General features: G+C 33.4%; 1 protein-coding gene across 3 annotated transcripts in view; it reads right to left on the bottom strand.

Annotated features, from left to right (window-relative positions):
• Positions 1 to 15,804, bottom strand: part of LOC145318891 (uncharacterized) — a 40,019-nt gene that overhangs the window by 13,017 nt on the left and 11,198 nt on the right. For all 3 annotated transcript variants that reach the window (XM_080160570.1, XM_080160586.1, XM_080160577.1), the window contains exons 14-24: positions 15,418 to 15,526; positions 14,463 to 14,543; positions 14,052 to 14,148; positions 7,589 to 7,699; positions 7,088 to 7,146; positions 5,918 to 5,978; positions 4,473 to 4,544; positions 3,827 to 3,987; positions 3,274 to 3,475; positions 2,444 to 2,616; positions 2,096 to 2,205 (exon numbers count right to left, since the gene is read on the bottom strand). In XM_080160570.1, coding sequence (XP_080016696.1) covers positions 2,096 to 2,205; positions 2,444 to 2,616; positions 3,274 to 3,475; positions 3,827 to 3,987; positions 4,473 to 4,544; positions 5,918 to 5,978; positions 7,088 to 7,146; positions 7,589 to 7,699; positions 14,052 to 14,148; positions 14,463 to 14,543; positions 15,418 to 15,526 — 1,236 coding nt within the window. The remainder of the gene's footprint in view (positions 1 to 2,095; positions 2,206 to 2,443; positions 2,617 to 3,273; positions 3,476 to 3,826; positions 3,988 to 4,472; positions 4,545 to 5,917; positions 5,979 to 7,087; positions 7,147 to 7,588; positions 7,700 to 14,051; positions 14,149 to 14,462; positions 14,544 to 15,417; positions 15,527 to 15,804) is intronic.

Raw genomic sequence — 15,804 nt, 5'->3', positions numbered from 1 at the left:
AACGGGTGGCTATCTAGGTGAGAAAATTTTAAATTTTAATTTGTAATCATAGTAACAGCGAACTCGTTGGAAAGGAAACATCAATACAAGATAAATGAACATAAAGTGAAAATATTTAAATAGTTATCAACTGTTTTGTTGAAGTCAAGCTAACATTAAATCATATGAAGATTGAACTTAAAGTAAATAACGTTTCAAATGTTTTGTTAAAGTCAAACTGACATCAAGTGACACAAAGAATATTCTGTTAAAGCAAACTTAGTATATCAAACGTTTTGGTAAAGTCAAACCAACGTAAATTATATAAAGAATAAAGAGCTAAAGTACATTATTTAAACCTCCATGGCCTCCAATAAGACTGTTCCATTTTAGAAGGATACCCAAGCAGAGAACGGATCTGTGTTGTGTGAAAGACCCCAAATTCTAGAGAGACCCCTAAACAAAAGACCCCTTAGAAGAACTAACTTGATTGGCGGAAAACCAGCCTTGGATAATTGGAGAAACTAGTGTGCCCTACCTGTAAAGGGATTTGCTTATCACACTGAAATAAAAGGTATAGAATATTACCTATACACTTTATAATTCCTTTATTGTAGCAAGGATTCAAGTAAATGTTCAAAATAATGTTTAAATAATCTGACGTCAATAAGGAAATATAATCTGGCCTTTTCTAACAATTGTTATCTTTGCAGGAAGTTAACAGGAACAGCTACAACCAAAGCTTAATGAGAACAAGTCATAATAACTCAAAGCTAGATACCATCAAGGAAAGAACACCAACCCTAACAACGCAACTAGGGGATTAATCGGATATGTACTATTCTACTGGAACCAAATTTCAGCCAATGTAAGTTCTTTCAGGGTGTTTCAAAAATTTAAAAATTAAGAAAACTGAAAACATTTTTCCATTCCCCCCCCCCCCCCTCTAAAAAAATGTGTGGTAGGAGGGGTAAAATAGATAAAATATTGAGTTCTTTAAATTTTTTCCTTTTTGCCCCTACTTGGTGAAAAAAACCTGGAGGGGGGGGGGGGGGGGGGGGGTGGGGAATATAAAAATTTGTATTTTATAAGTGCACTTTACTAGCCAACCCGTTATTATTGTAACTACCTGGAATTAATATTGTTTTTTTTATTCTAGGTTAATTTTACCGAACATTCGAGTCAAAATAACTGCTCTACTATTTCCAGACTACATTGAAAGAAACTGATAAAATGTTAAACCACAGAAAAAAAACCAGCTAACCAAGTGTGAGTGGCTCTGAAAAGCAAAGGTAAGCCGTCTTCTACACTAATAACCATGCACTCCATTAGCAAGATTTGGTTCGAAGATACACAAAAAGGAAAATCTCGTGGTAATTTATATCTTTTATAGATTATTATCTATGTTAAAATATCTAAGTTGCTAAATTCCTTAAAAATGTGTTATGTTAGCTGGTAACGACTTTAAAGTTGCAAGATTATACCTCAGCGTTACAAGAATCCTTATTCGATTATTAGGTGACACCTATATTGATGATCAAAGCTATCCAATACGGTTTGATGCACACACCATTGTTGTAGAAATTACGGTTGGCAATCCGTCTAATATTTGCCCGGATTATGATTCTTACAAGAAACCATTTAAAAATAAAACGGATTTTCCGCGGATTCCGGATTCTTAATTTTTAGACGGATTTCGAATTCTAGCAATATTAAAAAGGTTTAAAAAAATTAATTAATGGATTAAATTATACCGGTAAGAATATAAAGCTGCGTTTTTTCAATTTTTCTGATCATTCCACTTGGTGGTGTAGGTGGGTAGAGATGGGGGGGGGGGGGGGGGGCTGATCTTTGCCTTCAAAGAGAGGGGATTGAAAGAAAAAAACTCAAGACGCTAATTTTAGCCTAACAATTAAGAATCCGTTTTTTTAATTTGCCAAAAATTGGGGGAATTCCGGATTCGGATTGCCAACCCTAGTAGAAATGCTGTGCTTAAAAAAGGGATCGTAAGATTTATTTCTTACCAAAAATTTAACTCTTTTTACAGCTTCTATTGGCATATTGTTGTCGCAAAAGACGAAAGAAAATAAATACCGAGTCTGTATAGTAAAAACACCTAGAATGAATTCGCTGAACACGCACGCGCCCTCCACACTTGGTTGATTCTACATCTCTTAGCTTCGCGCACTTGATAAGAATTTGGGCTGGAGCAGGCACCTCTGATGCCTACACAAAAATTGTATAATATGTAAATGTGAATATGAAAATAATAATTTAAAGTCCTCGTAATGTGTAAAAAAAAAAAAATCAAAATAGTTTACCTTCTACATTAGGTACAAAATTATCAGAATTTTTAAAATACAATTCCCAATTGTTCTGTTTGCAATAAACAATAATTCCTGTTTTACTGTATTAATAATCTCCTATTGCCCTATGCCTAAATCATTGGATTATTAATACATACTTTATTAGGCGTTGCAATAGCAGGTACACTATCAGACCCGGCTTCTATCTTTTCCGAACAATCAAGTTCATCTTCGTCCGAGTCACTTATGATAGTTTTATCTTTCTTGGCGACAGTATTTGTTAAGCGCTCTTCAATAGCATCATTTTCGACAGTGTTGTTCTCATTGTCTCCTTTGCAAATAGATGTATTTGAGTGGAATTTATATAGAATACGTGGATGTTGTGAGAGATTCTGGCATATCCCTATAAAATGTTACTCCAAGCTGGTTAATATAACGATACCCCCCATCCAACCCACCTTATGAGTTTACCCTTTATTTATTTATTCCCCTAACCAACACCTGATCATGCTAACTCATGCAAAGAATATTTAAAATGACCAGTAATACATATACAGTTGCTATGCTTTCTAAGGGGGGGGGGGGGGGGGGCGGAAGTTTTAGTTTTTACAACAACATTAAAAGTCATAGGAACTCATCTAAATAAAGAGTTGCAGCTTTGAGATTTGGCCTGGCAGTTGCTTTAAAGATGTACAATATAGAACTGTGAGTAAATGGCGGCGGAACCGACGCTCCCGCCGAAAACCGCCATTTCCCGCCTTTTCTCGCTTAATTAGACAATTTCCAATCATCTGAGATAAACTTTTTTTCCATAAAAATTTACCTACCTTATATTTTCACTTGACACTTTTTTAATATTGGATGGATGTAATAGAAAGAAATTTAAAAAGTTGAATTCGGTTTTCTTTAACCGCAAGTAAGTTAACAGCATAAAAAATGATTTACGGCAATCACCTATTTAGAGATCAGCTGTGATACTGTCACATACCTGATTGAAAATGAATGACTTGGGGTACTGATGCACTTTGATTGGCCGAATTATCCTTCTGTTTTTGTGCATCATTGTTAAGCTCGATAGTTTCATGTTCTTGTGTGGAAACTTGATGTATATTTTCTCCAAAATCCTTGGCTATGCTGGAGATTTTAAGCATTTCAATCTGAGACCTTGACACTTCAGATTTCTTCTTACCCTACAAATTTATCATCTTTAATAGAGCAATTTAATACAGAAGAATTTAAACTTTAGCCAACCTATAATTAGATATATCCGTCTTACCGTTAGAAAAGATATGGGTAAAATGACAATTAAAGACAGGCAGCTGAAAATTTCTAGGGGCAATTCCTCTTGGGAAGGTGGTGTTACCCTCCCACAAAATAGTTATAAACCTTTCCGGGACCAATGAGAAGCTACCCTGTTAGGAGAACCCGATCGGTTTAGCGGTTAGCAAGATCCTTCAGTACAGACAAACAGACATCCTGTTACGTTTATAATGATAATCTCCTATTGTCCTATATTTAGTCCTTGGATTATCTATACTTACTTTAATAGCTGCTGAAATAGCAGGTACACTATCAGACCCAGCTTCTATCTCTTCCAAACAATCATCTTCACTTTCTTGTTCCTCCGAGTTATTGGCCTCAAGTGTACTTTTGATAACCTCATTCAAATCTTCCTCCAAACTGTTCTCTTTACAATTCTCATCTGGATGAAGCATTATGCAATAATAGTTTAATAACCGGTTTCATTCCAGCGAAAAAAATCTTATTCGGAGCCATACTGAAAACGGCTTCGAATCAGATTAGTTGTCTCTGGATAAAAACCAATCCTGAACCATCATAAAAATTGTAATTATAAGTAAGCATTGATCTTCAGGAAACGAACATGGCTGATAAATTAATGCAAATCCCCAATGATGATACACAAAATAACCCCCACTAAAATAAAAGTTGGTGGTTGATTCGTTTGAACACTAGCTATCAGCATAATGAACCAACCAATCATAATTCAATAAAGGTCCTCAAAGCCCAACGTCACTAAAAACTTTGGGGACTTGTGTAATAATCGGCCCAATGTCCCATTCCTCCCAGATAAAAGGTTTTTCCCATTAGAATGTAAATTAAAACCATAGGATTTCATTTTTTCCCCAACATATTAAATAAATATTTATAACCAGAAGAATATTATACCTGTAACCAAACTGTGGTTGTTGTGGCCTGTCTCTATAAAAAATCCTGAAGATTTCATCGTTTGCTCAGCCTTTTTAATGTCCAAAAATATTATTTAAACGATTTCTCAGAAATATATTCAGTTAAGTTATACAGACAAAGTGGATATTACAGTAGCTTCGCTAATTTAATCTAAAAATTATTTATAGATCACCAAGAAATTCTATCAGTTTCTAAGACTCGAATATTATCTATAATACAAAGTAGAACGATGTCTGTCTGTCCGTCTGTCCGTCCGTCTGAAGCTTAAGATCTCAGTAACCACTGAACCGATTGGGCTCTACTCTTCAGGGAATATACCTACTGGTCCTGTGATGGTTTTAAGCTATTTTCTTGGGGGATGGGACACCCCCAACCCCCCTAAAAATGAAAAATCCCCCCCCCCCAAAAAAAAAAAATTTTTTTTTACTTTTTCTTTTTAAATCTAAAATACGAAAAATTAGGTTGATCAAACCTCTTGGGGCAAAGCCCCTAGAGGCTAGGGGCGAAGCCGCTAGTTATTTAATACACTAGCGGCTACTCCCCTAGAGGCTTCTTGAAAAGGTGGGAATTAATTTGGATAACCTAATTTCTTAATTTAGATTTTAAAAGAAAAAGTGGAGGGGTGGCGTTTTCGATCCCCTTTTTTAAAATTTTGGTTTTAAAAGGAATTTTTTTGGGAGAGGTGTGGGGGTATTTTTTAATTTTGGGGGGGTTGGGGGTGCCCACCCCTCAAGAAAATAGCTTTAAACCATCCCAGGACTAGTAGGTATATTCCTTGAAGAGTACAGCCCATCGGTTCAGTGGTTTCTGCGATCTTAAGCATCAGACAGACAGGCGGACAGACAGACAGACATCGTACTACTTTGTATCATAGATAGACAAATTCAAAATCAAACTTCATTACGTTCATAACTTGAAAATCAAATGAAAAACTGCTTTCATTATAGCCACTCTACCAGACGTTAAACCATTAGAACGAATGAAAAATTCGTTAATCTTCTAATCGTAATCATTCGAAAATCAAATTAAAACGGCATAGATTTACATTATAAAACTGATAAAATTATTTTTTCTACTCCTAGCCAATTAAAAATAAATGAGAAACGTAAAATTGGCTAAGAGTGTGAAACATTTTTTTTACAGAGAAGCTAGAGAAGCTTCACTACTATACAATTAGGGCCGTCAATGAGGTACAATTTAGAAAGCGCAGCAACTCTATAGTCATTCCCAGAAATTTTACATTTTAAACATTTTTTATAAATAATTTTAGTATAGATTTTCATGATTTTTTCTTTCTTTAAACCTTTACTATTTAATATTAAAAGCGTTGTTACTTTACAATAGACAATATTAATATCTGTCTGATTTTTTAGCTTTGCTTTTATGGATGTTATCCTTGTTTAAATAATTATTTTGACATTCCTGGTGTACGGGTTCTGTATTGAGAATTATCATCTGAGAAGATTTCACAATATTGCGGAGATCCTGGAAGATATACTTTTTTTTATAGAAGGAGGTAACATTGGACTGTAATTCATTTTCTCGTATTCATTCGAAACCGATTAATACCCGTTGGATTAGAACCGATTCTCATCCATACGATAAAACTATGTCTAGCATCGTATTATATTCAGTTTTCTACAAATATAAAAATGTACAATCATAAGATTAAAAACAGTATTTTTTGCCCGTGCCTTCGGCATCTCGGGGCAAAAAAACTGGGTTTAAACCAGCGTTGCAGAGCCGTTGATTTTAGTGCGGCTCCGGATCCGGCTTCGCGGAGCCGCCTGTGAAAACAACAGCACCGGCTACTAAAATAAAAAAAACTCAACATATTTTTTTTCTTTCTATTTTTGACTTTTAATTAAATTTTGAAGTTTTTAAAAGTTAAATTTTTGATAAAAAAATGGACTTGAAAAACTTAAAAGGGGCATTTGCATACGACCCAACAGAGTTACCAAATTATAATTAACAAAAAAATCTCTTGTTTTAGATAACCCGAAGCCGTTTTTAAAAGAAAATTACGGATCCAGCTCCGGCAAAATTTGGCGGCTCCGCGGCTCTGGCTCCGGCTCCACAGCACTGGTTTAAACTTATGATTGTACATTTTATATCAGCGGAAATCTGTTTATTATACGACGGGAGAAGAAAATGGGGTACTTGTTTGGTTTGTTCAAACTTTTTAACAAATAGTTCTACAGAAATAGTACATCATCAATAATGAAGCACATATTTTTTTTTCAATCGATCCGGTGGATAGGAACCGGTTCTCATCCATACGATAAAACTATGTCTAGTATCGTATTATATCCAGTTTTCTACAAATATAAAAATGTACAATCATAAGATTAAAACCAGTATTTTTTGCCCGTGCCTTCGGCATCTCGGGGCAAAAAAACTGGGTTTAATCTTATAATTGTACATTTTATATCAGCGCAAAGCTGTTTATAATAAGATGCGAGAAAAAACTAGTTTTTCATGCGTTGCCTATAAAAAAAAGGGGTACTTGTTTTTTGGTTTGTTCAAACTTTTTAACAAATAGTACTACAGAAGTAGTACATCATCAATAATGAAGCACATAATTTTTTTTTTACCTCACTTTGGTCCAAGATTCTGCTGTTGTCCCTCTCTCTAGCAGAAATCTCTAGATCCCCTACATTTAAAATTACATTTCACAAAGACATTGTAAAGAGATGAAATGAATATAATAAATAATTATATCTTTACTCTTTATTGATGCAAATTACATGAAATGAAGGGGTAAAGACCTCTATATGTACACGTGTGCCTTCATGGAAAGCCTTATCCTAATATAATTTAATTTTTAATGAGAATTTTAGATTTTCCTGTATCGCTTCGAAACCAATTAATATCCGGTGGATTAGAACCGGTTCTCAGCCATACTGAAAAATTATTGTACTACATCCAGTTATCTACGAATATAAAAATTAAGATTTAAACCATTTTTTAGCCCATGCCTTTGGCATCACGGGACTTTAAAAAATTGGTTTCAATCTTTTCTTGACCACTAAAATCCTTCACCTTTTAAATTTTAACCCCCCCCCCCCCTTAATTTTAACATGTTATAACCTTACCTAAACACAAATCACGAGAAGTGTCTCTGAGGACTTCATCAGACAAGAGCGTAGCATTGCTGTCCTTAGATCTCTTGTTCGTGGGCTTTCTTCCATAGATGTTTATTATGTCTGATTCAATAATATTCATAAAAACAAAAATATCAAATTCAAATTAAGTACCTAAACGATTAATTCTTATAAAATCTTTTTAAGTAGATAAGGGGGGCAGCGGTTCTGACACTTTTGCGTAAACAGGGTGCATAAGCTTTGTCTTAGGAGTGAGAGGATAGGTTATTTGGGAAAAAGTTTACTTTTAAGATGTATTTTTCTTAAATTTAAAACAAATTGGATTTGGCCTCCAGGTTCAGGTGCTGCAGGCTTCCAGGTTGTCTCTGGACAGGTAAAAATAAATTTTTTGTTGTTGAAAAGTTAGAGTTCAACTTATAAAACAAAATACTTATGCATCTTTTATCTTCAAACATGTAGGTAAACAACATTCAAAAAGATGCATATTTTGTTTAATAATTTGACTTCTAACTCTTAAAATTTTTTTTTTCATTTTTACTTGTCTGCAGTACCTGAACCTGGAGACCTAACAATTTTTTTTAAATATAAGAAAAATACATCCTAAAAGTGAACTTTTTTCCTAAATTAGTTCAGCAGTTAGCTAGATCCTTCGGTACAGAATGACAGACAGATATCATGTTACTTTATCATAAGGATACAGACAGACACATAAACAGAGGCTAAACTTCATGGAACATGATTTGCATGTTGATACTTTACAAAACCAACTAGCGACTTCGCCCCAAGAGGTAAAAAATAAAAAAAATTAAAAGTTATAAATTTTTTTTTGGTAGGGGAGGGGTGATTTTTTTTTTTTTGTGGGGGGGTTAAGGGTGTCCCACCCCCCAAGAAAATAACTTAAAACCACCACAGGACCTGTAGGTATATACTAAGAGATCTATAAGTTTTCCGGAATTGTAATGTAGGGAGTAGATTTGAAATCTGCATCAAATTTTAAGGATTTTTTTTATAAAATTCGTTTTTTGTATAATTCTTTATTTAAAAGCGGAAATACAAATTAAGTTAATTAATTTTGGCATCTGTGATTGGTGGATTTTAAAAATCTGCGCTCTGATTGGATGTCGTACATCATTCAACCAATTAGAGCGCAGGTAGTTTAAAATCCACCTATCCTATTGATTGGTCAAAATTAATTAACTTAAAATGTATTTTCGCTTTTAGATAAAGAATTTTACAAAAAACGAATTTTATAAAAAATCCTTAAAATTTGATGCAGATTTCAAATCTACCGGGTAAGGGGGGAGAAGTTTCGGTAAGGGGCTATTCTCGGTAATTTCGACCTACCTTCATTAAATGACCTTTTTCTCCATGTTCCTTTCAAATGACAGAAAAAAAACATAAAAGCAAATTTGTTCCTTATTAAATTGCCTGCAAAAAAGTATAAAATGAATTTTTTGTGAGATGAATATTAAGGGTACTTATTGGGTCTCAAAGTCGGACGAAAAATTTTTTTTTTCCAAAAATTTTTTAGTAGGTGTGTAAAGATCGACCTACACAAAAATTGGTAAGACCTAGAGCTGATCTGAAAAACTTTTTGAACTAGAAATTGCCCGCTTTTTCCAAATCCGTTGAGAGCTTTAAAATCGGGTTAATATTTTTTTCAAAAATGACCAAAGTTGGCGCCGGGGGAAAAATCGGTAATTTCAAAAGAAATTAAAATTCAACTTTTAAGGTCATGTTTTCATGTTTTCTTTTGTCAAATCTATTATTCCATATGGACTTTTTAAGAATTAGGCCTAAAAATGAATAGAACAGATAAAAAAACAAAACAAAAAATTAATTTTATTTTTTGAATCAAAATTTTGCGAGGAAAAAATCAAAATTTCTGGTCCTTTGAAAAAAAAATATTTTTGACATAGGAGGAATAGTCCGATCTTTATGAATTTTTTTGTGGTTAATCCCAATCGCCTATACTAATTATGATTTATTACGCTTGTTTGGTCGTTTGGCCTTTTTTCATCAATTTTTTTAAGGTTAAAATGTAGTCAAGATTTTTTGCAAAGATGACACTTTTGCTTCAAATTCAATTTTTAATCAATTTTTATGTTTTTTGGGCTAAATCTATAGTTCAATGTGAGCTTTTTTAGGATCAGGCCTAAAAAGTAATAAAATACGTTTTTTTCTTATATTAATTTTAAGTTTAAAAAAAAAAAAAATTTCGAAAAAAAAAATCGAAAATTCGCGTTTGGCCGTTTTTCATCGATTTTTTTTAGATTGAAAAAAATTACCGATATTTCCCCCGGTGCACAGTGGGCCAGAAGGTGTCAAAATACATAAATTGGGGGGGTATTTGGTTTCTTGGTATTTATATTTTTTTCTTTATATGACTAAATTACATACATTAGGGCTTTTAAAAATGATATATTCAAGGTCCAGGTGTATTTCTGAGTGCGTCCAGTGCCTAACAAAGTAGAGTAGGGTCGCATTTTTTAAGGTATTTTTTGACCACTACCAACCCTTCTTCAAACCGAGATTTCTCAGGCTAATGATGGCCAATTTTCAAAAAATCAAGCTTCAGATAAACGTTACAACAATTGTAATCAGATAATAAAAGTAAAACTAGAAATAAATAAATAAAATGGTATTTAAACAATCAATTATATACAAAATATTCCTAAAATTTTGCTTATTTTTAAGCATAGGTCAACTTTCAAAGCTTGTAGCAAATTTTGCCCAGACTTGCCCGGTCTAGGATCTTAACTCTCATAAAATTTAGCTCATTCATAGGCCAGGAGAAAAGATTTTAGCTGCAGCCGTTTGCAGCCGTGCATTCTAGAAAGTTTTAAAATTTGCTGGTTGAATCTTGAAATGTACAATTTTATATGTACGTTAATAATTTGAGTTGCGCATTTTTTCCCAAATAAACCTAATATTATATGTATAAATGTGACAATTTCATATACTCTCTCTCTCTCTCTCTCTCTCTCTCTCTCTCTCTCTCTCTCTCTCTCTCTCTCTCTCTCTCTCTCTCTCTCTCTCTCTCTCTCTCTCTCTCTCTCTCTCTCTCTCTCTCTCTTTCTCTCTCTCTTTCTTTCTTTCTCTTTCTTTTTCTTTCTCTCTCTCTCTCTATCTCCTTATAATTCTCTCTTTCTGTGTGTTTGTTCATAAGTGTTGATGCTACATAAAACTAACCCTCCTCCCTTACCTATGAAGTCCCTTAATTTATCCCACTTTCCCATAAAAAAAAAAGCATGGACGTTCTTGTATTATGTCCTGAAATAGTGCAGAAATAACTAATTTTATGTTAACAAGAATGACAACATCCATAAAGCGAAGCTCTCTGAAACGGTTGGACAAACGAATATTACCACTTGTAAAGCTTTATATTAAAAACCCCTCGTATTAGCGTAAATGATAGCGTGCCTGAGTGCTGTCAGGGAGGTGTCGTGGTTGATTCTTGTTACACCATGTTATACTAATGACGTTAGAAATGTTACCTTTTGCTGCTATGTCTGATACATGACACTAACAGTGAGAGTAGAACGAATGCCTTGGCCCATAAATAGGCGCAACTTAGTTCAATTCATAGTTGGAACTTTCAGACAAAGTTGGTGCATTCATACTAGGTATAGTTTGAATGGGTTGCCATTTGTTGGGCATCATTACTTCAACGTTTTTTAAGCAAACACAGGGAGGAAGGGACATATAAATAATAAATTACACTGGTACCCAAAGTTTTATAACCCCGTGATATTATTTGTTAGCTCAAAAACATTCATTGAATTTTGTTGCTTGGTTCAAAAATTTTTATCAATAATGTTATTCAACCTGGGTAAAGGGAGAGGTCATTTTCTAGTAAATCCCGTAAAGGTGTGTGTTATAAGGCCTAAAAATAGTAGTAGAACGATAAGGTGCTCTATATATTTGTATTTCCTATTGAATAGAACAATAGGGAAGAAATTTTTTTTTTTTTTTTTTTTGATAACCGTACCTGGAATATCTGAAATTTCTATCAAACGCTTTGTTTGGCTCAAACTGACACAAATAAAAAAAAATATAATTATAATAAATCAACCTGTAAAGAATGACTTCTTCCTTTGTTTAATGGTATAGATTGTTCTTAACCTTTACCTTGTACCTATAGAAAACATTATTATTATAATTATATTTTTTTTAAATTTTTGTCAGTTTGAGCCAAACAAAGCGTTTGATAGAAATTTCGTATTTTTTTTAGATAATCCAGGTACGGTTATCAAAAAAAAAAAAAAAATTTCCCTATTGTTCTATTCAATAGGGAATACATATATCTAGAGCACCTTATCGTTCTACTACTATTTTTAGGCCTTATAACACACACCTTTACGGGATTTACTAGAAAATGACCTCTCCCTTTGTCAGGGATCTTAATGGATAAGACAAACAAGATTAACATTTCTGTAGATTAAAATTATTAGTTGAATGATTTAGAAGCTTTTATAGAACCCAAATTAAATAAAGGTACCCAATGTTTTTAATCCAGCGAATAAATAAGAATAAGTTTAAAACTTTTTGTATTTGAGTATTTAACATTCCTATCCCCCCCCCCCCTTCCCCCCAAACTTTGTTAATTTATTATCATTATCAATATACCGTACATTGTCTTATCCCCTATGATCCCTGGATAAAAAAATTGATAATATAAGTTGTGGAGATATTTATATTGATTATTATAGATTTTGTCATCCTTGGTATTAATGTTGCTCAGTCTAGTTTTTTCAAACTGGGTATTTCCCCCCTCCCCAGTTAAAAATGTTTGCATGCCCTTGAAAAACATATATTATCTTTATAAAGTAAAAACGCATTGAATACTAAGATTCTTAGATTGTACCCTACTGTTAGAATTATTATGAAAAGTTTGAAATCGATAGGTCAATTATATCTTGTCTAAATTATTAAAAAGAGCTATACGTTTTGAACGGACAAACGGATAGAACGACCGGAATTATAGAAAAGCTTAGCCTTTAACAATTGTTGCTTATGCATAGCTATACTACTATTCAGAGATCAAAAAGGATAAGACAATGGCCAATAATTTGATGTACATCCCCAATGATGATACACAAAATTACCCCTTCTGTAGATTACAATTGTTGGTTGAAACGTTTGGACACTCAACTTTCAGAACCAAACAATCAAAATTTAATGATATGTCCCCAAAGTTGTCAAGTCAACGAATAAAAAAAAGTTATTATAAGACTTTGGGGACTAAAGTAATAAACAGCCCAATGTCCCCTCTCTCCCAAACTACTACACTGCTTTTTCTAGAGAGAGAGAGAGGGGACAATGTGTTTATTACACAAGTCCCCAAAGTTTTATAAAAAAGTTTTCTTATTCCTTGGCTTTTCAACTTTAGGGGGCTTCAGGTAATTTTGATTAGTTGTTTCATTAGGTTGAGTGTTCAAACGTTTCAACCAATAATAATGAAATTAAGTTCTGTAGGTAAAAAGAAATCCGCAAAAAATACACCAAAACCACATGAAGGAGTGGTCAAAGGTTAATTGTACATTAGAGCAAAGTTGCTTAAAATTTAAAAATATGAAATTGTTCTTTTGGTGTTGAAACTGTAAAATGAAGTTTAGCAGTAATTTAAAAAAAAATCCGCGAAAAATACACCTAAACCAGATGAAGGAGGGGTTAGAGGTGAATTGTACATAAGAATAAAGTTGTTTAAAATTTAATAATAGGAGATTGTTTTTTTGGTGTTGAAACTGTAAAATAAAGTTTAGTAGTAATTTTCAAAAAAAATCCGCGAAAAATACACCAAAACCACATGAAGGAGTGGTCAGAGGTTAATTGTACATAAAAGCAAAGTTTCTTAAAATTTAAAAATATGAATTTGTTCTTTTGGTGTTGAAACTGTAAAATGAAGTTTAGTAGTAATTGAAAAAAAAATCCGCGAAAATTCCCCCAAAACTGAGTATACACAAATAAGCAAACTTTTAGTTTTTGCATAGATAGACATTTCATGTTTTACATTTTTTTCTCTAAAACCATTAGTTTTTGAGTTAATGAATTTTGATCCGTTTTAGGCAATTCTGGCCCACTGTGCGGTGGTGGGGAAATATCGGTAACTTTTTTGCGGTCAATTTCGGCCAACTTCTAAAAGTCCTAGGATAATGTCCTTTTAGGACCTGATAGTCCTTTCCGTAAGCTTTCTACTGGTCTTGGTTTCATTTGAAAATATTAATATTTACCCCATTTTTTTTCAAAAAAAACGAAAAAAAACCGAAATTTCCCCCCCCTTACCCTACTCCCTACATTAAAATTCCGGAAAACTTATATCTCTTAGTATATACCCTGAAGTATAGAGCCCAATCGGTTCAGCGGTTACAGAAATCTTAAGCTTCAGACAGACAGACAGATATCAAGCTACTTTGTCCTATTATAGATAATGTTGCTGTTTTAATGAACACACCTCCTTGCTGTAAACTCTGTGCTGGGTTTTCATCAACTTGTTCAATATTATTGTCTTGCTCGTCATTGTCTAGCTCCGAGTGAATATCTTTGCCCTGATTAGGAATGACGATTTAAAAACAAGGATAAAATAAAAATCTATTTTATTACCTATTAAATATTAGTGGCTACACTAATTCAAAATAATTTTAAGTAGGGTTGGCAATAAGCCCAATTTTTAGGTCGGATTCGGATTCTTACAAAAAAACTGCCCAAAAATAGCGGATTAAACCGTGGATTGCGGATTATTGTTTTTTTTTGTGGATTGCGGATTCTAGCAATATTATTATGAATTATAGAAAAAGCACCGGAATGGTTTTAGGCTAAATTTTCTGTCATAATTTATTTTTCATAATCATTGTCCATGTCCCTGGTTGTTAAGTTGTGCACAGGGAATGTCTTGGCTCGATTCAGACTCCACCACATTTACACCTTTGGCTGCATCGTCGTTTGGCTGAAAAAAATTTATTTTGATGTTAAAACTTTCAAAATCTAAATTTTCACTATTATTTTTATATATAAATATAACAAACCCGAAAGTTTTCATTAGTAATAAAGTATTATGATAACAGCCTTCCATCTGCCGCCTGTAAGCCTCAGGAAAATCAAGAGATTTCCAAATCAAATTTTGTAGCTTTTTGTCTTTTCTATTTGTTGGAAATTTATATTTTCATATGAAATATGATTTTCAAGTAATTGAATGAATAGCCGTATAGTTGTGAAAAAAAGGGGGGTAGCATCCAAAATAAAAAATAAAATTGCTGGTATGTCGTGGCACGAGTCACCACATTCCCCCCCCCCCCCCTCCCTTTTAGCCCTTGACATTATTGTCGGATGTGAAATTTGATTGGATTGAGTTTTGGCTTACACTTTTTCTTATTTAAAGACGCAAGTAGATTATGTACTTTCAGGCCTGAAACATTCTTTATAAGATTCAGGATAATGCCCCAAACACACCACAAGAACATTATTACAAAATTCGTGCAATAAAAGATCTGATTGACAAAACTGCTATACATAGGCAGATTTTACAAATAGTAATTAAGGGAGGGGGATTAATTTAGCGTTAAGGGTGAGCTATGAACGAACGAGAGCAAGTGATGTTAAGCCCTTTCCAGCTGTGATGTAAGGTATTCTTTGGTTTATATTATAGGAGTGAATGAAAAAAGCATTTGATGATGTCTTGCCATATTATTTTTTGTCACTTTGAACTCAACAAAACATTTAATATATCGTCATGTTTTTGATATTATAAAACCATGGTTAAATATATCACTTGCTCTCGTTCGTACATAGTCCCCCATTGCTCTCCCTAGTTTATTTTATACCTGAACGAAAATGGAGCTGAGAGAATTGGTTTGTTGGAAATAGGGTTCACTCATCTGTTGAGAATAAAGCTCGGAAAACAGTGAAGTTTTGTGAATGTACGGGCTCCTGTGTTGTTTGCTTTTGGATATCTCAACTAGTAGCAGAGCTATTTTTAACTTTACTTTGTCTGACTGTCTTTGTCTAATGATTATGCAAGGAAAAAATTAAAATCTAGGAGCTTTGTATTTGAAGGAGTATGGAAAATAAGAAAATAGCTAAGAATAAATACCCTAAAACAATCCAGGGACCTTTATCTTAGGAAGATTCCATTAAATGGAGAGCTCAATCGGTTCAGTGGTTAGTGAGATCTCAAGCTTCAGACAAAATACGTTACTTTGGATATTCAG

Source organism: Acartia tonsa, chromosome 1, assembly GCF_053477335.1.
Source record: "Acartia tonsa isolate MP-2025a chromosome 1, ASM5347733v1, whole genome shotgun sequence".
NCBI lineage: Eukaryota > Metazoa > Arthropoda > Copepoda > Calanoida > Acartiidae > Acartia > Acartia tonsa.
This window is presented reverse-complemented; position numbering and strand designations above follow the sequence as displayed.